Here is a 25,808-nt window from a genome sequence, read left to right on the forward strand (position 1 = left end):
CGCCGGCCGCACACCTCTCCCCGGCCCGCGGAGTTGGGGACTCTGTCCGGCGCGCGGCGGGCGGAGGTGCGAGGGGTCTGGCCAGCCTCGCCTCGCCGCGCGCGTCCTTGGGGATGGAGCTCAGGACAGAATGTGTTTTATAGCTGTAAACAATGACCCCGAGTATTGTTTGGGATTACCGTATCTTGGGGCCATTGGGGCGGCCAGATGCCGCCAGCCGTCCCGGAAACGCCAGCGCTTTATATAGAGCCCCAGGAAAGCTTTGAGTTCCCGGCTCTATTTTTCTTTCCTAGCAACTCCCCCACTTTACAGATAAGGAAACTGAGGACCGGATCTGTGACGTGTTACAACGCACAGCGCTTCACAGGGTTCACAGTCTTCACACATCTTCCCGTCGGGTCCTCACAAGGACCTTGTGGGGTACGGATGGCGCCACTTAAGGGCCGGGGAAACCGAGACTAAAGCAGTGTCTGGGCCAGAACCCAAGTTCCTTGACTCCCGGTACAGTGCTCCTCCGGATCGTCTCTGCAGAAGAATTGAAGTTCCAGAGCTGGCAAGGGCCCTAGAGGGTCATCTTTCCCAACCCCTTCATTTTATAGGAAGAAACCGAAGCCCAGAATGGTTAAGGGACTCGCCCCAAGTCTCACAGCTCATAAATAGTACAGCCTGACGTTCGTACTCCGAGGTCTGTGCTCTTTAACCCGCACCTCGCCCCGCCTCACCAGGCGAGGCGGGAAGACCCAGGAGTCCACGCTCCTTGCTCCCTGAACTTCCCTCCAAAACAGCTGAAGACAACGTTGGGGCACACCCTCTGCCGGGCCTGCCTCCCTCCCTCTCTTTTATTTTTTTTTAATTCTTAACAGTCGAGTTTGCTTCTAACGCCCGATTACTATTAGATGCGTCCTAATTGTCCCGCACAGAGGGAGGCCGGAATGTCTCGACTGGTTCATTTCTTCTTCAGGGCTACTCCTAACAAATTAATTGTAGGGCCGGAAAAAAAAAAAAAAAGTGCGTGTGTTCGGGGTTGGGGGGGGGCAGCAGTGGGCAGCCAGCCATGCCGGGAAAAATAGGCAGGTCGGCCCCGCCCGGCGGCGCCGCGCCCCGCCAAGGGCCGGCCGCAGGGCGGCGCGGGTACCCTGCGCGCCCAGGGCGCCCGCTGCACCAGGCGGCGCCGCGGAGGGCGCCGGCGACCGCGCTTGGCCGCGCCCTCCCTGAGAGCGGCTCTGCGCGCCCGGCTCCCGGCCTCGCGGTGGCGCCGCACTGAACCACCCGTCTCGCTCTTCAGGCTGTGATTTTTTTGTAAAACCCGGCGCCGAGGCCCGCGCGGCCGCACTCGGGGGCCCCGCCCGGCGCCCCTTCCCAGGGCGGTGGAGGGGGAGGCCGCGGCGCGCTCGGGAGCCGGCAAGGGAATCCCTCTCCCTCCACGTCACCCGAAAGCGAGGGAACCCGCACTCGCGTCCTCTAACGCAAATGACCATCTTTGGCAACGTGCGCCAATGGAACAGACCAAGGGCGCTGGGCTCGGGGGTGCGCGGGGGTGGGGAAGGGCCAGGGCCCGGGCCGCCTCGGCGCCCCCAAGCCGCGCCGGCGGTCCGCTCGGGCCCCGCCACCGCCTTTCTTCGCCGCGCCGGGTGTGCGGCTGGCGTCAGCGCGGCCGGGAGCCGGGGCACCGAGGGGAGCGCTGCGCCCGCCTCCTCCCGCGCCTCTTCCTCCTCCTCCTCCCCCCGCCTCCCCGCGCGCTCCTCCCTTGCAAGGTGGAGTCTGGGGTTGACGTGAGTGAATCCACATGGTACAGGGGCTGGAGAATAAAGAGTGTGGAGTTGAACTCGTGCCATTGTAGTGACTCATCTCGGGCAGAGCGCAGGGGCTCCGAGCGAAGCGACGAGCAAGTGAGCGGCGCTCGGCGGGCCGGGGAGCGAGGGAGAGAGGCGCGGCCGGGCGACGCGGCCCGTCCGGGAGCAGGCGCCGGGGAAGGGGTGCAGTCGGGCGCCGCAGCGGCGGCACGGGCAGCGGGACCGCGTCCCTCTCAGCGCCGGCTCGGCTGGAACCCCGCGGCCCGGGCGCAGGCTGCCTTCTCCCCGCAAGTGTCCGAGCCGCTCCGAAACTCCGGCGGCGAGTCGGCCACAGGAAGTTTATTCTCAGCTCCTTTTCTAAAAGGAGGAAATAGAAGTTTCTCCCGGCGGGCAGCCTTTCTTTTCGCCGCCTTTTTTTTCTTTTTGCCCTGTCTGAAATCGGGGGGCCCCCGGACCTGGCAGGCGCGATCCGCCGGGCTCTTGTTCTTTTTTTAATTTCCAGTTTTTGATCGGGCGGTCTGTCCCGGCTGGGCTCCGGCTGCGCGCGGGAGCGGGAGGGCGCGCGCAGGGGAGGGACCGAGGGACGCGCGGACTTTTAGAGGGAGGGACCGGGTGGCGGTCCCGCGGCGCTCGGAGAGCAGGAAAGAAGTGCAGCGCGAGGCGCTCGGGAGGCACGGTTCCCGGGCTGTCGCCGCCTCCCGTCCGCACCCGCCACCGTCGGGGAGAAGCCCGGGAGCGAAGACTAGAGCCCGAGGCGCGGCCGGCAGGGAGCGAGCGCGCAGCAGCCGGTGCGCGGCCGCGGCGAGGGCGGGGGAAGAAAAACACCCTGTTTCCTCTCGGGCCCCCACCGCGGATCATGTACCAGGATTATCCCGGGAACTTTGACACCTCGTCCCGGGGCAGCAGCGGCTCTCCTGCGCACGCCGAGTCCTACACCAGCGGCGGCGGCCAGCAGGTAGGTGCGGGCCCCGGGTGCACCTGGCGGCGCGGGCGGACCCCCGCCCTCCTCTCGCCGCCACTGCCTCTTTTGCTTTCTTTTCCCATTTTTGGCTTGGCGAGAAAATTCCTACAGGGTCACCACTGCAAGTTTTGGATTTTCGTGTTGTCCTGCCCACCCTTCTCCCCCCACCACTTTCTTTCTTTCTTTCTTTCTTTTTTTAATTGGACCGGGGAGTGGGCTTGAAGAGCCGGCAAACCCTTTTCCTCACACTACATCTTCCCCAGACAAGCTCCTGGAATTGCAGCCTCCCTTCTCAGGAGCCTGTTAACTCCTCTCCCAGAAATCCCTCCCTCCTCTCCCCTCACTTCTCCGTGGTGGGCAAAAAAATATTTGCACCCACTGGCCCCTCCCGACATCCAAGGACTCTGTTTCTGTGGGAGAGCCCTTTCCCTCTCTTCCCCTGCTCTCCATCAGTCTTAATTTCTGAAAGAGGTTAGGGATTCGGAAACATGGTTGGGCTCTTTCAAGTAATCCAGAGTGAGGGCGAGGGTTGTCGCTCTGGGAATAGGTGCGAAGGTCAGGAAGGAGGAGGTCAGCCTTGATAGGCTCGGGGCCTGCGCCTTTGTGCCCCTGCGCCCATCCATCTCCTGTTAGGGTCAGAGAGGGAGCTTGTACTGCCACCAGAAGGGGCGCCTTGAGGTTCTGGGGGTGGGGGGTACCTGGGGCAAGGACGCCTGCAGAGAGAAGTGGGGCGGGGGGGAGGAAGAGACCTTGCTTAGGCTCCTGGGTGGTTCTGGAAGCGGAAAAACAACTTGTTTCTAAAGCAGCCGGACTGGTTTGCACTGGAAGGATTGTGCATGCGTTCTGTTCTATAAATACCAGAAAGGTGCTGGTGGGGTGCTGCTGGGGTGTCTGCCCTCTGCAGCGGCCTCCCCACCCCCACCCCCCCAGGCTTCAGAGGGAGCTGGCTTAACAAAGAAGGCCACTACAACCTGAAGCCCATCTCGGTCAGGATCTGCGGAGTCTCTAGCCAAGTTGGCTGCAGCAAGAGTTGCCCGGGTAAGGCGGTAGCCTTGGCCTCTAGAAGCCAGCCAGCCAGGAGGGGCTGGGGTGGGCTTCCCCGGGAGGGGTGGATCCTGCCAGAAGATAAAATGGAAAAATGGCTCTCTTTGGGATCTGAAGAGGGATACCTTGTTCCAAAGTGATCACCCATACTTGGTGAGTCCCCAAAATGGCTTTTCTCTATCTCCCCTGGTGCCCCCATAAGCACCCACTGCAGAGAACCTAGTCGGGGCGACGGTGCATTCAGTGTACCCTTAATAATGAGCCCCAAGGTGATGAGCCTTAAATCTTGTTCAAAAAGTGATTTTGTTTGCTTTCCAGTCTCGTTGGTGGTTTTAACTGAATCCAAATATCATTAGGCAAAGGGGGTCAGAGTCATTTATACCCTTGCCCTTACTCTCCAATGCAACAAGCTGCCAAAACGTCCTTCTCCTCCTCCCTGAATCTGAAAGAGATCTTTTGATATCTTGTCTGTCCCTTTTGCTGCTGTTTTCGTGGCAGTTATCACTGTAATATGGCAATCTTGCCGCCTGGCTTTGCTCAGACCCTGGGGCCTGAATGGGAAGTCAGACCGGACATCAGTGCCCCGATTGAATAATCTGTGTCACTAGGGCTTTGAGCCCAGGATGTGAGCAGAGGCAATTCCCTGTTTTGGAAGAAAATCAGACAGGAAACCAGTGCTAGGAAGAAGGAAGAGAACTCAGTCCAGCAGGGTGTAATGGGGCCTCATTACCGAAGCAAAAAGCAGCTGTGGGCTAATTCCTAGCATGCTGTAACACATGAGGATTTTGCAATTAGTAATAACTGGTGCACGGGCTTCTTGCATATACGCCTGCCTGTTTGGCCCTGCAGCTTGAGTGAGGTGCCTTTCAAAGCAGAGGGATTGGCAAGGTAATGCGGCTTTGGACAAGTTTCTCAGCCTGTCCACTCCTGGGGAGGGGGTGGGTGGGGGGAAGGTTTTTCCATCATCTCTCCAACTTGGAGCAAAGCTGTTCTGTGGTCCTTAGGACTGACTTGAGGGGCTTTTGTTACTTCACAAGTCTGCGCTAGGACCCCACCCGATCTCCCACCGGATCTCTTGGGCTCAAGGTAACTTTATTACATACCAGATACAACTTGTAATCACTTTATTTCTCTCAGCTTCCTTTGAGGGGAGGCTTTCCTGGCATTTAGTGCCGGGCCTCCCACCTTTGTGGCGTCTCCATGGACCAGTCCGTGTAAGAAAAGAGGGTTCTCTGGTTTTCCCTTGGGCCAGTGAATATTATATTTTCCTCATCTGTTTGTTTGTGGGGCCTGATATTCCCAATAAGTTTGTTGCTGTCTATTCAACCCAGAACTTCTCTCTAGCTTAATAAAGCTTGATTTTAACACATGGCCGTGAGTTCCAGGGACTTTGGAGGGGTGGGGGGCAGATAACTCTTGGTTAAAACCACTCTTCTTGTATATGGCAGGAACTCCAAGCATGAAAAATATTTCCTGTTCCAGTTATAGTTTTAATCTAAAAGGTTGGTCATTGGTGATTTTGTTTTGTCTGTAATCGTTGCACACACTTCCCCCTCCTGGCCTTTTCTGTTTATTGTTGTTGTTTTCTCTCTCTTCTAACTTTCCTAGGAAAACACCTCCCAGATATATGCCCTGCCTGGCTGCCTGACTATTACGGTTTCAGGCCCTGAGCGTTACGCAATCGGCCAGTTGCACAAACACAGGTCATTTCATAACTTGTTTTCATCAGCTGGGCCCCCTTTTAATGAAAAAACAAAACAAAAACAAGACCCAGAACTTTTCCAAGGCTGCCATTTGTCTGTTCCTCCGATAACTTGTGAAAATAAACCAAGAGGGACAATTCCTTTCTGGAATCAAGGAATACCAGACTAGCTCTCCTTCGGCAACCGCCCTTTCCCAAGAGACAGACAGACAGACACACATATGCATGCGTGCGCACACACACACACACACACACACACACACACACAAAATTCCCCGGAGTGAACTTTTGCCAACTGTACCAGGCTGGGACATTCCTCACATCAAAGAACTTTTACCAGAAATGACTGTGATTCCCAAGTCAGTCCCAATCACACCTCTCTAGTGCCCCCTACGGGACATTCTTAGAAGAACTGTCTGGGGAAGGTATTTTTCCAGCCCCAGACACTGTTAACTTGGTGAGTCTTCGGAATTCTTAGGATTTTTTTCTTTTTAATTTGGGACAGATAAATGCCATATATTTAACAGCGGTTAACTAGGAACTGCTTGACTTTGAAATGCAGTTTTTAAAAAAAAATTTGTTCTAAATAAAACCTGGTTGAAAAAGGAGTGCTTTTTTTTCTTCCCCTATTTTGATGTTTGTCTGTTCTTTAGGGTGCCAGGAATTCAAATTCCCAAGGCTTGTTTTCTTGATGTGTTTGTATTAGGACACTGAGGATTGTTTGGGGAGGGGGCCTTCAGAATTTGTGGGAAGGTGGGAGGTGTATATTAAGGGTTTGCTGCCCCCCTCCCCCCTCCCCGGGTTTTTTTGTCTTTGATCTTATAGATGTTGTAGATTAGGATCAAACGAAATGTTATCCCAGGAATTTGTCTGTTCTACTGATTCTTGATGGTGGAAGTCAGTGTCACTTTTTCATCAAAGTGAACGGGGTGAAGTAGCAGTCATGTATTGTCTGAGCGGAGGTTGAATTTTCCTCTCCAAACTCAAGTGCATTTCCATTGCTTTATTTCTGCCTGCCTTATTGTTCAAGGTGAATGTCAAGTTAGGAGCCTCGGGGTGTTTTTGTTTGTTTCTATCGTTTTTTTTAAAAAAAGATTTATCTTTTTGAGAGCGAGAGAACACGAGCGGTGGGGGAGGGGCTGAGGGATAGGGAGAAGCAGGCTCCCCGCTGAGCAGGGAGCCCTACGTGGGGCTCGATCCCAGGACCCTGGGATCATGACCTGAGCTGAAGACAGACGCTTAACCGCTTAACCGACTGAGCCACCTAGGCGCCCCTTTTCGTGTCTATCGTGATGCAAACACACCAGAACTTATACATCCAAATCACTGTGGTGCCTTTTGTAATCATTCCTGGAGGAGACTAACTACTTAACTGCTATTACTCAGACTCGACGTTTGACAACTCCTCTTTTGGAATCACCTTCAGCAAATTCTTTCAAAAACCCTCCCTGCTCACAAGTCTTTGTCCTTTGAGGCTGAATTTTGATATTTGGAAGTTATCGAAAGATGTGACGTATGAGGAATCAAGTCTGACATAGAAGGTCTGGGTGATCCAGCTGGGTCCAAAGTACAGTGTGACCCCGAGTCATCTTGGTCTCCATCTCAAGAGTCTGCTCGGGAGAGCGGTCACCAAGACCAGGCACCTACAACAAGAGTAGGCACTTTTGCCATCCGTACTTGAGATTTTTCTTTTCCTCTGTTAAACAGGAAGAAAGGTACTGGCTTTGAGAATTCAGGAAGCTAGCTTTGTGCTCTATTTGTTGAGAGAGAGGAAAAAAAAATAGCATCATTACTTTGTGGACATGTCTCATCCATGTTGCATGCGGTGTCTTTTAATGGCCACATTTCAACATGACAGCAGCTGTGTGGTTGGGGTGAATAGATCTGTTCCCAACCCCACTTGGTAACTCTATCCCTCCAACTCACTGGGCCAGAGAGGGAAGCCAGGCGTTCTCTGGCCCAGCACCGTCTCTCCCTCGTGGTGACTTGGCCACATTCACCCTGCTGTGGTTAAAGGGAAGATCAGATGCCATGTCCTTCCACTGAGTGCAAAAGGGGTTCACAGAATAGTGGGAATCCCACCCCCATCCACCCCACCCCCGCTGTGCTTTGGAGTGGGGTTTCTGGCCGGAAGGGCCCTGGCAGGAAAGAAACTGGGGAAACTGGATGGTAACTCGGTACTGACCACTTTCTTCTTTCTGTCCCCTGTTTTTCTTTTCTTCCTTGCTTTGCTTCCACCCTGGCAGTTAGGACGAGGGGGAGAGTGTGGTTCTTTCAAGTGAACCTGGGAAAGAGAGGAAGCTGACAGGAGGCCAGTCACCTGAGAGAGTGTTTGTGGACTGTAAAATTTGGGGGAATCCTCAGTTATTAGCAATCATTTTCATTGTGACACAAGTGACTTTCTTCAGATAGGAAAGGCTGAAGTGATATCCAGTGCAGACTCTGTGAAGACTGGTTGAATTCCATACAGAAGGCTTTGGAGAATATCCCCAGTTTAATAGAAATAGAGAACATTGGAGTCAAGCTGGACCTCATTCGGGGTGTTCTGGGGTGTTTGAAGCAGCAATTGTCCTTTCTCCTCTCCCCCTGAGTTAGTCTCTAGAGATTTTGGAACTTTTCTTTTCCCATGCTGTGAATTTTTTAAAAAGGGGTTCTTGGGGCACCTGGGTGGCTCAGTCGGTTAAGCGTCTGCCTTCAGCTCAGGTCATGATCCCAGGGTCCTGGGCTCGAGCCCCGCATCGGGCTCCCTGCTCAGTGGGGAGTCTGCTTCTCCCTTTCCCTCTGCCTGCCGCTCCCCCTGCCTGTGCTCGCTCGCTCTCTCTCAAATAAATAATTTTTTTTTTTTTAAAGGGGGGAGGTTCTTAAGAGAAGCCAGTCCATTTCCAGACTTGCATAGTCATACCTGCCTGCCTGCTGAGACAGGTCACAGGTATTCATGGGGTTCATGGCTTGAGTGCTTGGGGGCCCAGTCGAGAATCAATGTGATGGAGGAATGCCTGGCTGAGTGGATAGGCTGAGAACACTGACCCTCAGTGCATCTCAAATGCCATTTCTGCCCAGCTCAGGAATATCTGGGCCAAGCCCTGCCCCATCCATGTCTGTAGGAAATGGGAACCCAAACCCTACTTCCTAGACGCTTCTGCAAAAGACTATGGTTGTGACCCTCATTTCTGAATCCAAGGCCCAGCTGTCAAGTTCAGGAAGGTCATTTTTCCAAATCAGAAAGTGCTAGGCTGCAGGGACCTCTGTGACCTGACGAAGCTGGGTAACTAGGGTGCTGTGTTCTGAGCTGTCTTCCTTATGGACTCTGGGAACAGGACTGAACAGCCCCACGGCATCCTTAAATACGGGTGCTTCAGGATAAAGAGGGGTCTTTATGATGCCCACAAACCCACAACAAAGCTTGTAAGGGCTTGAACTTCAGCCTCTTGGTCTGGAGATTCAAGCTGGTGAGTGAGACTCCCTGAGTTAAAGGAAGAGCGCTCTCTCTCTCTCTCCTTTGTTTTGTTTTGTTTTTTGTTTTGTTTTCTTGTTCCCTCTATTTATTCTTTCCCCCCAACCTGAGCATTAGGAGAGGGAATGGTCCTCTAAAAGGGGGGGGGGTCACCGAAGCGCGGCCCAGGTATTTTTGTAAATAAGGTTTCATGGAACACAGGTACACCTGTTTGTTTACATTCTGTCCACAGTGGGGTTGAATAGTTGCGACAGACACCACGTGACCCACAAAGCCTAAAATATTTACTATCTGGCCTTTTACAGCCAAAGTTTGTCACACTCTGCTCCAGGAGGTCGGTGGGGGCCAGTTTGTCCTTTTATAGGCATTCTTGCCCACCCAGAAGTCAACAGGATGACACAGTCAAAGAAAGCATTTGGAGGCTTTGCCAGGCTGGAATGCCACCCAGCCCTCCGGCATCTTCCGTCCTGTCCCTGGAGGAGGAGCTTCCAGAGGCGCTGGAGAGCCCCAGGCAACTCAAGTGAGGTCCAGGGTTCCCTCCTCTATCCCCCCTCTCAGCACACACCGGGTGCTGTGGCAGGGCTCACACGGCCCTTGGGCCTGCAGCCCAGAAGCCCTATCTTGGCTTCTGTTCAGTATTAACCCTTCCACGGAGAACCATGACTCCTCTCAGCATGATATTTGACCGATTCCTGGGTCTGTTGGCGAAGAAGAGTGCCCGGCTGACTCCTGGGACCAGAGGCTCCTCGCCTCACCTTTTCTCTCCTACTCCAGGGTAGCTTTCTGAATAATACCTTTGGAGGGGAGACAAGTCACATCTGGCAGATCTCCTTGAAACGTGTGCAAGCGTCTCAGAGAGGCTCCTGGAGGAGACAAAAGCCTTCCTGAGCACAGCTCTAGTCCCCTCTGGGGATAGGACCTTGTTTTCCGTGCAGTTTAGAACCAGCGTGTTACCCAGATGGCTTTACCTCCCTCTGAAACAAGCTGTGCACGCACTTAGAGGCAGTCATTACCTAGTGCCTTGTTTTTACTGCTGTCTTGTTTTGTCTAGACCCAGCTATTGCTGCAAGGAATCTGGCTGAAGGCCGGGGAGCACATTCTGGAGACCCAGAGTGAGGGCCCTGGAGGGCCCCCGGGGGGCTGCGAGTCATCCACTTATTCCCAAGGGATCTTAGCCTCCCAGCTGTGCTTCAGGTTTCCTGCTTCCCCTAGGCTGAAGTGGGAGCTCTTTTGTTTGTTGAGATGAGGAGTGAATTTCTCGGAGGCTTTCCTGAAAGAAAAGCTGACAGTTCCCTCACAGAGGTGGAGGGTCACGTTCAGCCCTCATGCTGGATGCCTCAGGAGTTCTTCAGACCCAGAACCTGACTTGGGGAGAGAAATGGAATAAAAATGTTGGGTGCTTCCCAGGAGCGGGAAGCTGGCAGTTTTTCCTGGAGCCACCCCCAGCAGAGTGCAGAGACACGGTGATGAGGCACCATCATGGCGGTGGTGGTAGTAATGGTGAGGACGGTGCCGCCGTCCATTTGTTTGGCGCGGTGTTTCTCAACCCTGGCTGCACGTTAGAATCTCCTCAGGCTTTTTTTTTTTTTTAAATACCTTATCAGAACCCCACCCCAGACATATTATTTTAGAACTCTAATGGTGAGGCTGACTCCGACGTTGGTGTTTTGAAAAGGCTCCTCAGAATATCCTAATGGGCAGCCACGGTTGAGAACCACCGGTGTGCTTTTATAGCCAGTGATTATAAGTAGCTACTTATTTAATCCTCATGACAGTGCGGTGAGTTTGATGTTCGGATTCTCCCTCCAAGATGGGGAAACAGTCCTCCCTGATTCTGCAAAGGCCTCAAATCCAGGCCTCCTGCTGCCTCCCCCCCTCCCATCCAACAGCCCAAGAGAAGCGTAGCTGTCTGGGCCTTTGTGCTTCTGCACACTCACCCAAACGCCTGAGCTTTCAATACTCTGCCTCCTCAAGGCCCAGCTCAGCTGTCCACTTTTTCTCCTTGAAGATCATTTCCCACCTGGATTCTTCCTTGTTCACCTTCCTACCTACCTACCTACCTACCTACCTACCTACCTACACACACACACACACACACACACACACACACACACACACACACACACACACACACACACAGAGTCAGCTCCTGATAAAAAGCCGAGTTGTCTTTGCCTTCCAAGATGACTCAGGATCCTTTGTACTGGGCAGCTCTTCTCATAGAATTCCAGAATCCATGGCACCGGTAACTTCACAGAATCCCAGGATTCCTCGCACTGGTGGCTGTCCTCATGGAATCCCAGAATCCCTTGTGCTGGGTTGTGCTTTCTTCCCCGAACGCCCTTGACCTGGGGCCCCGGGGCAGTCTGGGAAGTGAGGCAGAGCCATCCCTCCACCCAGACTGGGGTCAGGCAGCTAGTGGGAAAGAGCAAGGACGGGGCCCCAGCCCCCTCAGTTACAGTGAAGTGCTCTAAGCTCCACTTTATTTTCACAACAGGAGCCCAGGTGTCGTCCGTCACCAGGGACAGAGACAAGGGTGGTGTCAGCTGGCTTTGCTGCTAATACTTCTACTCCTGCTTGGTCTGACCAGGCCAAGAGAGGGGGGAGGCTATACCCCCATGCTAGTGATAGCAAGATTTCATCTGGGGTCAGACCTATGGGGCCTCCTGGGGGAGAGGGATGGTCTGTAGGGACTCTGGGCAGGGATGAGCTGATGCTCTGAGGGCAGTAGGGGTGGGTACCAGCACCCGGGTCTGGGTTTCCAGGAAGGAAAAAGCAATGCACAGAAGCTTATGTAGCACCATGGTTGAGAGCCCTGTCCTCTTTGTCAGGCTGAACTGCATTTGAATCCTGACCCCTCCCTGCTTAGGAGCAGGGTGGCCTTGGATAAGTTACTCAATCTCTCTGCGCCTAAATTTCTGCCTCTAAAATGGAGATAATGGTAGTTCTTACCTCAGAGGGAGAATTAATCAGACAATTGAGGTGAGACTCTACCACGGTGACTGTCATTTAGTGCGTACTCAGTAAGTGACGTTATTATTTTCATCATGTCACCCGCCAGGTTAGGGAAGAAAGGATTTGCAGAACCTTTGTGTGGAAACGGGAATCACCTGAGGATGAGGGCTCCCTTCAGGGAGCTTTCCTCCTGAAAAAGCTGGAAGCCAGGGGAGGACCTGGGGGCAGGGAGGTCCCTCCCTTCTTCCTCCTCTCACTTTCTAGTAGCCGGCCCTGAAGAAAGGCCAAGACCAACTGCTGAGGAGCATGACCCATTTTAGTGTTTCTACTCTGTCATCATCTTATATTTTAAATAGAATGCTTCCTGCAGTATGTTCCGGAGAGTTCTGCAACACGCTCTGGGCATAAATTAAGAGACGGGGAGAAAACTCTGAGCTAGCAGCACTAAAGTTTCGCACAGACACGTCTATGAACGCAGATAGATACGTAGGTAGGTAGAGACGCAGTGTGTCTGCTCCAAGCAAGATGGCGGTTAAGGGCCAGGAGGAGGACGAGGACTTAAAGGGAAGTCTGGCCACAAAGGCTACCACTTTTCAGTCCCATGAGTCGGAGGGCACCTTTTCATGGACCTGGCCTCACCCTGGATCAGGTCATAGCCCCATCCTGCACCTATTTGGAAAGTAACAAAAGCAGGCACAATAAGCTTCCTGGTGATCTTTGTTGCCCCAGAGCTGTTGGTATGCAAATCTCCTCAAGGGCTCCCAAGCCCCAGTACCCTGGGGGCTAATTGGCAGGTGACCCAGAGGCTCGTGAGGCCAGGGGGGGATGGCTGCCCTGCAGATGCGGCATAGCTAGCCCCAAAGGCCGCAGGGAGGGCCTGCTGAGTGTAAGCGGCTAGGGACCACATCTGTCCTCGAAGTCATTTGCGGTATGATCACGTCCTCACGAGCCACCTGGGGACAGAGTCCCCAGGACCTCAGGGGAACAGATCTGCCCTGGGGCCTCAGGAATAGTTAAGATCCCCCTGATTCTTGGATGTCCAGGGAAGCCCACCCAGTGTTCTGACCTTGGCCACCCTCCAAACACTGGCTCTGCTTTCCCTCCTGGCTCTGCTCGCCCTCTTCTGCTCCGTACTTACTGGCTCAATACGATTTTTTCTCCTCATTGCAGAAATTTCGGGTAGATATGCCTGGCTCAGGCAGCGCCTTCATCCCCACCATCAACGCCATCACAACCAGCCAGGACCTGCAGTGGATGGTGCAGCCCACGGTGATCACCTCCATGTCCAACCCGTACCCCCGCTCGCACCCCTACAGCCCCCTGCCGGGCCTGGCCTCGGTCCCTGGGCACATGGCACTCCCGAGACCCGGCGTGATCAAGACCATTGGCACCACCGTGGGCCGCAGGAGGAGAGATGAGCAGGTAGGCCTCAGATCAGGGTAAGGCAGCCACATGGGTGCCTTTCAGGGCCTGTAACACACAGTGTTTTTCTGTGGTCTGCTGGGGAGCCGGGTCGGTGTTCTGGGAGCACTGAGGAGAAGAGGCAGCTCGGGACCACGGGCACATGACCCTTCCTCATGGGAAGCGGAGCCGGAGGCCTGAGAGTCAGGCCTGGCTCTGTCATCTTGCTCATGTCCCTTAGGATCCCTGAGTCTCAGCTTCCTCAGCGCAAAATGGGGATAATGGTGCCTGCCGGACAGGAGTTGTAGCCTCGCAAATGAGACCACGTGTGGGAAAACACACTGTGTGTGGCGCGGCGGCCGCAGATGGGAAGGACTGTTAGGACCTGCCTACACCGATGTCCTTCCCCGATCCTTGGCAGAGGGGCTGCAGGACACACAGCCAACGAAACCCTGGCCGGGAGTTTTTGGGATTAGCCCTTCATTGTCTCCTGGTGTCTGGTGCAGGGGAAACGCTCAGCAGACCTGAAGGGTCACCCTCCAGGCCCACAGTACTTGCCTTTCCTGCTCGGCGTCCCAGGCCTCCAGCTTGAAGCAGGAGCCCATTTTACGTACCTAGAATGCCCGTTCCAGAAGTACGGTGACTCTGGGGTCTTTCGAGTCTGCTCAGCTGCTCCTGCTGACGATGTGTGGTGGGGGGCAGGTCAGATGTCGGCTTTTTTTGCCCTCCAAGGGCTCAGCTTTGAGAAGGAGTCCACCTGGCAGGGAGGGACATGAGAAAGTGTGGGCCGTTGCTCTCTAGACACCATCTACCAGTACTCAAAGGCATGTCATCTCTATCAGTAGTGAGCTAGGGTAGTGGTGGGCCCCCTGATTCCGAAAAGAGAAATCAGAATCATGCATAAAAAGGGGGGATGAGCCTTCGAAGTGCCCCATGTATCCCCCTTCACAGGCGATACAACCAAAGCTTAGACAAACCTGCCTGAGGCTACTTGGCAAGACTGGGAAGTCTGGACTAGAACCCAGTTCACCGGACTCCCTGTACGGTGCTCTTTCTACAGTACCGTGTCACTATGGATCCAGGGAAGGGAAAATACTTTAGCGGTGGGATCCCTTTTTCAAATGAAATATTTGCCTGGAGAGTCACTCCTCTCCATTTCCACCACTGTCCACTCTCGTTCTGGGATCCCAGGTCCACGATGTTCCGATACAAGGACCTTTCACCCGTGGTCCCTGTGGATAATCATGGATCCAGTGCCAACAGTCCCCAGGATACTTAGAATTACAAGGGTCCCTACTCTGAGGAACTGGGAGCATTCATAGGATCTTCGTTCCTCTGAGGATAAGCTGGGCCTTGCATCCCCTACACGCTGGTTTGTTCTGTTAATGGCAGGACTCAGCGCAGGGTGACATGGAGCGTAATGGACACCGTAATAGTTGCTGCTTGCAGTTGTTGGTCTTCTGCTGCTACAGCGAGTGACCAATCTCCCCCTCGCTGCTGCTTTCCAAAATTGTAGTTGTAAACATTGCAGTAGCAGCGATCGTACTGTCCTTTATTAAATAGGCTTCCTTCAGGAGCCCAAGGTGTCAAGCTTTATGGTCACCGATGAGCTGGCTCCCCCCCCATTATGTAAGTGACCTCTAAGTGACAGCCAGTTTTGTGAGGGACTCTTGAGCTAGCAGGACAAAAAGCAAGATGTGCTGAACGCTCGCCATTCTTTTCTGGGCCTAGCTCACACCAAATATAGAAGCTTGTATCTGAAGGGACTTTGGAGACCAGCTTTTCCAGTTTCCCCTCTGTACCCATTTTACAGATGAGGAAACAGAGGTCCAGAAAGGAGAAGGGCCCCGTCTAGGGTTACGCCGCCGTGAGTTAGTGGCCGAGCTAGGACTGGAATCTACCTCCTCTGACCTTCAGCCCTGTGGTTTTCCCACCACACCACCTAGGCGTGCCTTAAGACAATCTGTCTGGAGAATTTCCTTCCTTTTCTGAGAGGGAGGGAGAGAGCCGGGAGCATTTTATCCCGTCAGTTAGGAATTCAGACAATCATCCAGCAGCTTGGAGGAAGCCTGGGCAGTAGCATCCTCAAACCTTGGCTCTTTGCGTTCCTAGCCCGAGGGTCTTCCTCTGAAGCTTACTTCCGCCTTCCTGACCTGCCCCAGGAGGATGAGCCTGTTCCCCAGAGCCAGCATGGTGCCTCACTGCCCTCCTCAGAGCCTGCCCAGAGGCTCCCTCTGAGGCCAGTGGTGGCGACTGAGGAGGCGGGGAGCAGAGGGTGTGTGGCTTGTGGGTGGGTCCGCGCTGGTGCTGACACACTCAGGTTGTAACCATGTTGGTGTCACCACCCCTGCACACGTCCTTGCTGACAGCTCCCACAAGCTGCCCCATATCTTACAGATAGGGGAGAGACTTCTAGGCTAATCGGGAGGTCAGAAGTTGTCCGGAAGCCCCCAAAGGGGAAGGGAGGCCGAAATGGACTGCAACCAGCTCTGCATCTTTTCTGCCCCTCGTCAGTGAGGGATGAGGGGCTTGTCTGGACCTCAAGGGGAGCCCTGGTAGCCCTTTGAGTAGTGAGCCCTGAGTGCGGGACTGCAGCGGGCCCAGCAGGCTCTCTTGGTAACGGCTGGGCTCAGGTTGAGACAGGTTTAGGAGCAGCACGTATTCAGGGCCTCAGCCAAGTGGCCTCATGACCTCAGTTGGGCAGCCAGTCCCCACACAGAGCATGGTACCCAAGGCTGTGGACTCTTGCAGGGCTCTGAAAAAGCATCAGCAAGGAGACCTCTGAATTACATCTTCTTCCTTCTAGCACTTTCTAGGTTAGAAAGGGCTCTCACACTGCATCTCATCTGATCATCACAGAAACTTTTTGGAGGGCAGGGCAGGTCCTAATAATCCCATATTCTACATGGGGAAATCTGAGGCTCAGAAGGTTCAGTGATTTGTCCAAGGCCACACAGAATCGCCCCATCTGTGTTCTGCTCCCAGTCGGCCTTAGACCTCTCAGAAGAGAGAACGTGGAGCCTTGGGCTCTCCAGGGGAGGCCGAGGATTTCAGAGGCTGGGACTGAAGACGGGGCTGGAGGACAGAGGTGGAGCCAGGACGAAGTGTGGGACTCGAAGAGCAGGCCTTTGGCAGGGGCCTGGGGACTCACCGGGGTGTCACCAGCTGGGTGGGCTCTGTGTGCCCCACCTGGAGGCTGCTGCAGGGGGCGAGAGACACAGGGCGGGTGGAGCTGGTGGGAGAGGGGAGCTGGGCCTGGTTCTTAATCCCAGTGAGGTGGGGTCTCAGAGGCAGTGAAGGAGCATGGGCTGATGTCCCGGGGGTGAAGGAGGCCTGCGTCTGCCTCGGCAGGAACACAGCTCCGCCCAAGCCCTGGGAGACAGGGACCTGAGGTACCAGGAGGCCGGTAGGTCTCCCTATAGCCTGCCAGGCTTCCTGCCTCCCCGTGGGCCACACACCTAGACTGTTGTGGGGGTGCGGGGTGGATTTGAAAGTTGAGAAGGTGTGATGAGCTTCTCTGTGCTCAGGGGACCTGAGGCCTCAGAGAGACTTCACGTCTGAGCGGTTGATGGGCATGTTTCCATGGCCAGCGTTTGGAGAATCTGATGTGGGACTCTGGCCCCTTGGTTGGGGCCACGGGGCTTCCTCAGTGTAGGCAGGGGTGGAGTTGTCCTCTCCGATGCTGTGACCTGCTTTTCTGTGTTGCACATCACAGCAACAGACCTGCAGGGCTGTGGGGAGCCCTGGGGCCTCTGACCTGGGCCCAGCCGGGGCCGTGACTCCCTCCCTCACGGGGCGGCTGACAGTGGGGCAGCATCTCGAAATGAGGCAGCTTTTCTCACCTCCAAAAGTGGCTTCGGCTTTTTTCCCATGTTGTCCCTGGAGGGTGGAACCCAGATCTTATTCCCCATAGAATTTTCTAAGCCCCCAGGACTGCGCTTGGCACGTAGTAGGGATGCCATCACTGTCTGAGAACAGCATGGGATGGCCTTTCTTTTGGAATTACTTTCCACCTTGGCCCACGGCCTCGTGTCACCTCTGCCTGCGAGGGGCCCTGGGGTCACAGGAAGGGCTACATGTAAACAGAGCGTCAGCCCTGTTTCGCGGAGCAGCGTCCTTGCCCTGGGGCATGAGTCATGGGCCCCTAACCAGCCTCATCATAAGGAGCTAGATTGTAAGCTCTGCAGGGGGATTTTTGTTCATTTGGTTCTCTGATAAATCTCAGACCCGTCAAATCATGCCTGACACCTCGAAGAAGTTTCTCGTTGGTTGAATGAATGGATGTGGTGGGCAGCAGGATTGAATGTGCCTGAGGGTTCCTTCTCCGTTTGCCTGTCCCGTCCGGCCTAGCCTTGTGCCAGGCACACTAGCGAGTCCTCCAGGTTGAATGGTGAGCAGCTAGCCCTCTGGGGCTGGTAGAGGAAGTTGGGAGTGGGGTGGCATCCTTGGCCTATCCCCTGGCAATAGAACATTCCCCCCCGGGGTGGTTCTTACTCTGGGCCTGGCTACTTAACCAAACGGGGATAATGAGGCTTGCAGAGCTGGCAGAGTGGTGGGGAGGAGTAATTAGCCAGGGTTTGGAAGAAGCTGTTTAAGTGGGTGGGGCCAGGCCTGGCTGGTATGAGGGGACTCTGGGGAAGTGGCCCCAGCTTCTTCTCTCTGGCCTTGGCACAGAATCAGAGCTGACATGACAAATGCTACCATCTCGCCTAGGCTGATGAGTCCCTGACACACTGCTGCCCTCAAACATGGGATGTCACCTTCCAGGGTGGGTTCGGTTCTCAGTGCCCTCCCTGGTGGCCACAGCAGTGAGCCGCAGACTCCGGGAATGCGGGGCCCGGCCACCCTCCTCTCGCCTCTCTCCCACCCCGCACACCCAGTCCCAGAGGGTTTCTTTCTTTCTTTCCTTTCTTTCTTTCTTTCACGAGTGGGAGGGGCAGAGGGAGAGGGAGCAAGAATCCCAAGGGGACTCCGTGCTGAGCGCGGAGCCTGATGTGACCCCGAGATCATGACCTGAGCCGAAACCAAGAGTCAGATGCTCAACCGATGTGGCAGCCCGGTGCCCCTCAGAAGGTTTCTTAAAATATAGTGAGAAAACAAAGCTGGTGAATCATGTACCCAAACCTAATCATGATCCTTGACCTTGGCCTCCAGCTGTCCCCTGAAGAAGAGGAGAAACGTCGAATCCGGAGGGAGAGGAACAAGCTGGCTGCAGCCAAGTGCCGAAACCGCCGCCGGGAGCTGACGGAGAAGCTGCAGGCGGTGAGGAGCTCTGCGTGGGGTGGGAGCACTTCCGGGTGGGCGAGAGCAAGAGCCCTGGGGCTCCTGGCCTCCCACCCTCTCCTTGTCCACTAGTGGCCCATCGATGAGCCAGTGCCGACAGAAACGGTCCTTCCTTTGAGCACAGAGGGTTAGCATCGCCCTGACTGAAGAAGGGAGAGGGCGGGCGGGAGCTGGGCTTGGGCACCAGCCTGGGCCCAGACACGGCCCCGAACAGCCTGCTGGGGCCTAGCACCCTTTCTCCTTCAGCACATGCGCGTTCCCTACTCTCAAACCTTCTGGGGCCCCTGGGTGAGGGATGGCAGAGGGAGCCTGCGCAGGCCCAGACCTGCCCCCTCAGGGCTGTTTCCCAAGGTTCCAGCTGCCCCCGTGCCTACCACCAGCAGGAGTGGCCCGGGCTAGCTTAAGTGAGCTAGTTTGGGCAGGGCTGGGTCCTTTCACCTCGGCAGGGCTTTGGAAGCTCTCCGGGTCTCATGGAAATGGTCACATGCCAGCTGATTTGGACTATCTTGGGGTTTTCGCCTATCCTTCATGGGCAGAAGGCTTCCCCACCTCTGCTATGAGCCTGAAGCTGTCACCTTGGTAGCTCACTCTGCCCTTGTGAGTCACTCGCCCCTGCTGCCTAATTGCCCACACCTGGGGGCCACGGCCCTGCCCTTCCCTCTCAAAAGCCCGACCTAACCAACATCACGTAACTCCCTCCGGAGCCTAGCCCTACAGGATGGGCTGAATGGCGCGTGGAGGAAGCCTAAAGCCAGGACTGACTGTCCCGGGTGGAATGTTTTCAAAGTGATGAGACCGGGGAGACTGTCGGCAGTCCTTACCGTGACCGGCCAGGGAGCGGCTTTGGAAATCACCAATTACCTTGCATATCCCATGACTTTATTTAATGCTCCCAGTGCCATCCACCTGCCCCAGCTTCCCTTCATCCATCCTGGAGCCCTCACTCTTGGGGATTGAACGTGTACGTGTGAATTCCCTGTAGGCTGCAGGAATGCCCAGTGGAGGGGTGTGTGTGTGTGTGTGTGTGTGTGTGTGTGTGTGTGTGTGTGTGAGAGAGAGAGCATCAGGAGGACAGGTGGGCGCTCTCCATCACTAGGTGAAGAGATCCCTTAGTGACCAGCGCTCCATGGTGTGGAGTCCTCCACTAACCTGCTAAGGGGCCAAGTCCTCTGGGTCTACCCTGGGTGCTCCCCACCGCTAGCCCCAGAATAGCCCCTCCTCCGGGGCCCCCTGCTTTTCCTCCCCTCCCTCCCCCAGAAGCCTCACACCCTACTCCCCTGCCGCCCCACCCGCCCCAGCCACCCAGGCCCCTGAGCCACATCCTCCACAGGAAACCTCTCATAAGCTCATGACGTTTGTCAGACCCTTGAGACAGATGGAAACTTTTTTTCACTGTGGAATATGCTGTTCTCTGCTTCGTGAAGCTCTGGCCTGTACCATCTCATTCTCGAACGGGACTCTGATAGGGGAAAAGTGGGGAGGAGGCCCGTGACACCACACCTTTTCGCCTTTCGCACCCGCTCCGTCTGCGGGTGTTTGCTGCTTCTCTCTGGCTTTGTGTCAGAGGAGGGGGCCGAGCTCCTTGCCTGGACCCTGCCAGCCTCAGCCCTGCGCGGGCCACCGGGCTCCTCCTCTGCTAAAGCGCGGGGACTGAACGGAATGTTCTCCAGGGGTTCTGTGAGTCCTGAATCACATGCTTCAGAAATTAGAGCAAAAAAGGGAAGTGGGGCAGTGCCGATTTAGCCGGGACTGCTGGAGAACTTCCTGCCGGCCCGGCACTGTCCTCAGCTTGTGTGCGCAGCTGAGCGGCTGGTGTTGATGCAGCTGAAGGCAGGCTGATGGGGTTGAGGGGGTATGAGGAGGAGAGAGGGGTGGGACTGCACGCTGTGCTCCCGTCCCCTCCAGACCTCACTATGACCCCCCCCCGGGGTAGCTGGGGGCAGTCCTGGCACTGAGGGCACAGGGCATGGTAGCATAGGGACCCTGGAATCGGATACATTGGGGTCAAGTCTGGTCTACCCTACCTGCTTGCTCTGTGACGTTGGGCAAATTACCAAACCTCTCTGAACTTCAGTTTCCTTATCTGCAAAATGAGTTGATTGAAAATAGCTGCTTCAGAAATCTTCTGGAGGATTGCCTGCCGTGTCGGGCACAAAGGAAGCCCTCCATCGTGCCAGCTAATTATTGATTCATCCTTCCTCCAAGCCGACTTTCCTCCTTTCTCAATCCGGAGCTTTGGACAAAAAAAGGCCTCTTGAGCCTCCAGGTGTTTCAGAAGCGGTAGGGTCTGTGGCCAGGGGTGTGAGCTCGCTGCTTTCACAGCTCTGGGTTTCCCTTTCTCACCTGGATTCGAACCGCCCGCCCTCCAGCAGGCCCCTGGCGGGTTCCTGCCCCTCACACACCTCTCTTCCCCCTGCAGGAGACAGAGGAGCTGGAGGAGGAGAAGTCAGGCCTGCAGAAAGAGATCGCCGAGCTGCAGAAGGAGAAGGAAAAGCTGGAGTTCATGCTGGTGGCCCACGGGCCTGTGTGCAAGATCAGCCCCGAGGAGCGCCGATCGCCTCCCGCCTCTGGGCTGCCGTCCCTGCGTGGTGGGGGCGGTGGAGCGGGCGCCGTGGTGGTGAAACAGGAGCCCCTGGAAGAGGACAGCCCCTCCTCCTCATCGGCCGGGCTAGACAAGGCCCAGCGCTCTGTCATCAAGCCCATCAGCATTGCTGGGGGCTTCTACGGGGAGGAGCCCCTGCACACCCCCATCGTGGTGACCTCCACGCCAGCCATCACTCCGGGCACGTCGAACCTCGTCTTCACCTACCCCAGCGTCCTGGAGCAGGAACCGCCTGCGTCACCCTCCGAGTCCTGCTCCAAGGCTCACCGCCGGAGCAGTAGCAGTGGGGACCAGTCGTCAGACTCCTTGAACTCCCCCACTCTGCTGGCTCTGTAACCCGGCTCCCGGGGGGTCCTCGTCACTGCCTCCTTCCCAGGGACCAGCACCTTCGAGTGCTCCAGGGCCGTGAGGGCAAGAGGGGGGCCCTGCCACAGAGCTGCCCGGCTCTGGGGACACCCAGGTGGGATTTGGCCGTGAGGCGCTGAGGACTTCAGCCATCTCTTAGAAGTCATGGGACCTCCTCCGTCGTTCATCTTGCAAAGCAAATCCTCTTTCTTGAAAAGCCTTGGAGAACTTGGTTTGGTGGACTCAGGCATCTCTCTGGCTTCTGAAGAGCCTGCGGCTGGTGTGGACCGTTCCTGTCCCTTGTTATGCTACGTCTCTGGAGTGATGGTGTCCTTCCCCGCCCCACCCAGCATGCTCAGTGCCTTTTGGTTTCACCTTCCCTCTATTCGCCCCTTCCTCCCCCCAGTGTCAATTTCACTTCCTCTTGGTTTTTATCAAATTTGCCATGACATTTCATCTGGGGGGTCTGAATATTAAAGCTCTTCATTTCTGGAGATGGGCAGCAGGTGACTGACTCTTCTGCTGGGGCTGACTTGTCCGGAAGGGGACAGTCAATGTGCAATACAGAACCTTCTCTCCCTTGACACTCCCCGGTCCACCGCCATCTCCAGGACCACCAGCAGGGCTCCCTGAGCTCTCAAGGAGATGTTGCCATCACTGGGAGGCCCGGAGGACCCTTCCTCTCCATCCTCGGAGACAACTTTTTGGAGGAGCGGCTTGTCCAGAAGACAGGGTGTGAGTGAGACAGCCGGGGCACAGGTTGGGTTTGCCAAATGCCTAATTACCAGGCCAGGAGTAGTGCCAACAAGCCACACAGGTGTCCTAGCCAGCTTCCCTTTACCTGGTGTCTTGAGCAGGACGTCTCCTATAATTACTGCCTCGCCATCCTGCCCCTGGACCCTTCTCTCTAGACCAGGGAGGCGTCCCTCCCTAGGAACCACACATCACTCCAAGTCCCTACTGGCTCTGCCCTCCCCCAGCCTGGCTCTCAGGGTGACGCCACCCACGGAGATTTAATGAGCGTGGGCCTGGCCCCTCCCCAGATTGCTGCCAGGTGGCCCCTCCCCAAGCCTCAAAAGGCACTTTTGTTGTGGATGGAAAGGTAGGGGAGGAAAGAGGGAGGCAGAGTGGGATTCGCCTCTCAGTGAGCTGCCGGGCCCTTTCTACCTGCTGTGGTCATCGGCTACCTGATGGAGCGCTTTCTCTTTTACATACTCCTTCCCCCAGAGTGCTCCTCGGGTCCAGCCAGCCAGCTGTGGACCAGTGGCCCGGAGCTGTTGTTAATAAGGCTTGGGGCTTACCTGTCATTCCTGGGGGGCTGCTGAAATCAGACATAAGATGTGTTGCTTCCCACTGCAGGAGAGGTGCCCCCTTCCCCTGTGGGGCGGGGAGCAGGGAGGGGGTTCTCTGGCCTCCTGCAAAAGCACAGCTGAGCGGGCTCCCTGCCTCCCACCCCTCTGAGCCTTTTTCTCCCGAGGGCATAGCTCTGGCTGATCTTCTTGGATTGGCCTCTGCTGGGCTAGCTGCTCTGGGGGAGACCCTGCTATTGTGATTCAGCTCTAGAGATCATTGTATGATAATTTAAAATTAGATGGATATTATTTAAATCAAACCCAGTGGGGGTTAAATTTCAAAGTTAGACTCGGGAGAAAGAGAGAGAGAGAGAGAGAGCAAGCGTAGGAGCTGTAAGGCGTTCGCTCACTTGCCCCCCTCACACACCCAGGCCTCGAGCGCTGGTCCTTATTTGCTGCCCATAGCCCGCTCCGAGCACTAGAAGGGAGCGCGCAGAATGGGGCAGCCAGAGGCTTAAAGTACACAGCCCGCTCTGACTGGAAGTGACGTGTGAAAGGCTAGGCCATGCAGAGAGAGGAGATTAAAAGAAAAAGGATTTTGTCCAAAAATATTTTTAAAATGTTATTTCCCACATTCCCTGGCTATGAGGCTGCCCTCCCGGTTTCCCAGAGGTTCTGGGAGGGGCACTCATTAGACTAGGCAATTGAGTTTCTGGCTTCAGATTAATCGAAGAAACAGAAGTCAGCCAGGAACAGCAGGAGGTGGGCAAAGAAAACCGGGGTGCACTCAGTTCTGAAAGGCTTAATCATCTCAAGTGGTATTTGTGGCCAGTTGGGAGCTCTTTGCTTCTTTTTGCATGTGTGTGTATATATATATATATATATATGCAATATATATATATATATATTTCTTAAATGAAGCTGCTTTGGTGTTTTATTTCTAAACGTCCCTTTGTGCCCCACTTTGCACAGCACTGATCCCAAGGCAGGCCACAGTCTGTGACTCGGGGCCAGGCTGGACATTCCTGAGACAGAGTTTGGCTTTAGTTCAGATTTCAGGCTGTGTTGGCTTTGGGACCAGCAGAAGGCAGAAACTCCACCACCCCGGAGGACTTTAGAGGCCTCTCAGCTGTCCCATTCAGGACCCTCTGGCTGTGTTCCAGGAGGTGGTTTGGCTTCCCCAAAGCCAGAGGTTATTTGGGGAAGGCCGAATATTCACCCCGAACTCATGAGCACGTCCTCCTTGACTTCTTCTGCCTTGTTCTCTGAGTTCCTGCACACACACCATTGTTCCAGAATTACCAGCCACCAGGCCTTCTGCTTTCTCCTCCATGGCTCCAGCTACAGGAAGAGCTGCAGTGGGGGTGCCTTCGTGCTTGGGTTGGGAACCGCTGTGCCTCCCCTGTGTCCCCAGCCATGAGGCAGCTGGTGTGGACTCCAGCTGGGCTGCAGGCAGCTCTGGGACGGCACAGGGCAGGCACTCCTTGACAGGCTAGTGTGAACCACACCCCGTCCTCTCGGCCACCTGGCTGGCCTCTCTGGGATCAGTCCTCTTCCTGGCTGAATGGACGGGGACAGCTGCTGACACAGGAAAGAGAGGAGATCCCAGGTGAAGCTCGGGCAATGGCTGGAGCCAGCTGTAAGCGGAGAATTCACGGGGGAAGTTTTCAGAAAGAAATCATTGTTCTGCCTGTGAGAAAGGCCAGGTGTTCCACTGTGGCCAGTCACACAAGCATCTCAGCCAAGAGCCCTCAGAGGTCACTGCTTCCTTTTCTCAGGCTTTGGGGAAGAGAGTCTCCTCTCCGCTCCCACTTGGCTCTAAGTCTAAGGGAGGACTCAGTGCTACTTTTCTCCCCTTCCCTTGATGGACCAACAGCGCTCCTGCAATCTCACCATTTACCTTTCCGGTTGGTCTCCTTCCTGATCAGATATCACACGGCCCCTTTAAGAAGGAAAGGCAGAAGCCCCTACTATGTGCCAGGCACCGTGTTAGGCACTTTTATAAATATACCCTCTTTAGGATGAGACTAAGGGATGAGGGTATCCCCTCTTCAAGGCCCCCACGTAATGGATAAACAAAAGCACTTGGAGGTGAGAAGGTCTTCCTTCAAAGATCTGAGGCAAGATTGCCTCCAGTCCGAGGTTTGTCCTCAAAGACCCATCCCCCACAGTATCCTCCCACCTCTAAACTTCTTTTCCCTCTCCCTCGTGATGTGCTCCTTTGCACTCCTCAGATGGTTGGAGGGGTAACCTGAGTCCTTATAGAATTTGTGGACCAATAGGATATGTGATGTGTGTAACTTTCTTTTTAAAACTTAAGTAAAGGGGTCTTGCTACTTTCTGCTTGTTGAGTCTTCTTGGCATTCATCTTAAAAGCCAGCATCTCACTATTTATTGACAGGTTGGGTGTGTGTGTATGTGTGTGTGTGTGTGTGTGTGTGTGTGCGCTGTGTACATTTCCAAGTGTGCCTCCTGCAACTTTTAAAAAGGAAACTCAGTCGTCCCACTACTAATTTGACATCTTCTCGTGCTTCTAGTGTTTTGGCCATACGTCAACAGAGGGCTTTCATTTTCCAATGCTGATGTGTTCAGGAAAGGCTGGGTCAAATTTTGAGCAGGGGATGGGAAGGGGAGGGGGAGAAGAAATCGACATTTATTTTATTATTTATTTAAAATGTTTACATCTTTGTGTTGTACCAAGCCTGAAGAGAAACAGCATTAAAATACTCAGTTCCTCTCTCCCTCTCCATTTTTTTTTTTTAATTTAGGCTAATGATGCTTTTTTGTTTCTGAAATGATTTGTGACATGTGTTGTATAAACTGTATAAAAAAGGTTCTGTTTTTAAAGATGGGTGGTCATTCCTCTGGGGACAGTGGTCGCCGAGAAAGTCTACATTGTAAGAAAACACAACGGAAGATCCTGCCCTGTTCCTCAAAAATTATTTTCTCTGTATGATTAAAAGTTTATTCCATTTA

General features: G+C 54.8%; 1 protein-coding gene across 2 annotated transcripts; it reads left to right on the forward strand.

The window, feature by feature from the left end:
• Nucleotides 1-1,785: 1,785 nt before the first annotated feature.
• Nucleotides 1,786-25,808, forward strand: FOSL2 (FOS like 2, AP-1 transcription factor subunit). Of its 2 annotated transcripts, XM_036090273.2 has the most exons (5): nucleotides 1,786-2,748; nucleotides 3,685-3,792; nucleotides 13,080-13,331; nucleotides 18,465-18,572; nucleotides 21,013-25,808. In XM_036090273.2, exons 3-5 carry the CDS (start codon nucleotides 13,095-13,097, stop codon nucleotides 21,529-21,531), a joined length of 864 nt encoding a protein of 287 aa, XP_035946166.1. In that variant the 5' UTR covers nucleotides 1,786-2,748; nucleotides 3,685-3,792; nucleotides 13,080-13,094; the 3' UTR covers nucleotides 21,532-25,808. The 2 variants fall into 2 exon arrangements, with proteins under 2 accessions (XP_035946166.1, XP_035946165.1); XM_036090272.2 differs by lacking the exon at nucleotides 3,685-3,792 and having other exon boundaries at nucleotides 1,787-2,748.

This window comes from Halichoerus grypus, chromosome 10 (assembly GCF_964656455.1).
Source record: "Halichoerus grypus chromosome 10, mHalGry1.hap1.1, whole genome shotgun sequence".
NCBI lineage: Eukaryota > Metazoa > Chordata > Mammalia > Carnivora > Phocidae > Halichoerus > Halichoerus grypus.

Coding starts and splice junctions, on each gene's coding strand:
- FOSL2 (XM_036090272.2), top strand. CDS start 2,650: ATGTACCAGGATTATCCCGGGAACTTTGACACCTCGTCCCGGGGCAGC. Junction 2,749..13,079: donor CCAGCGGCGGCGGCCAGCAG/GTAGGTGCGGGC, acceptor TCCTCATTGCAG/AAATTTCGGGTAGATATGCC. Junction 18,573..21,012: donor TGACGGAGAAGCTGCAGGCG/GTGAGGAGCTCT, acceptor TTCCCCCTGCAG/GAGACAGAGGAGCTGGAGGA.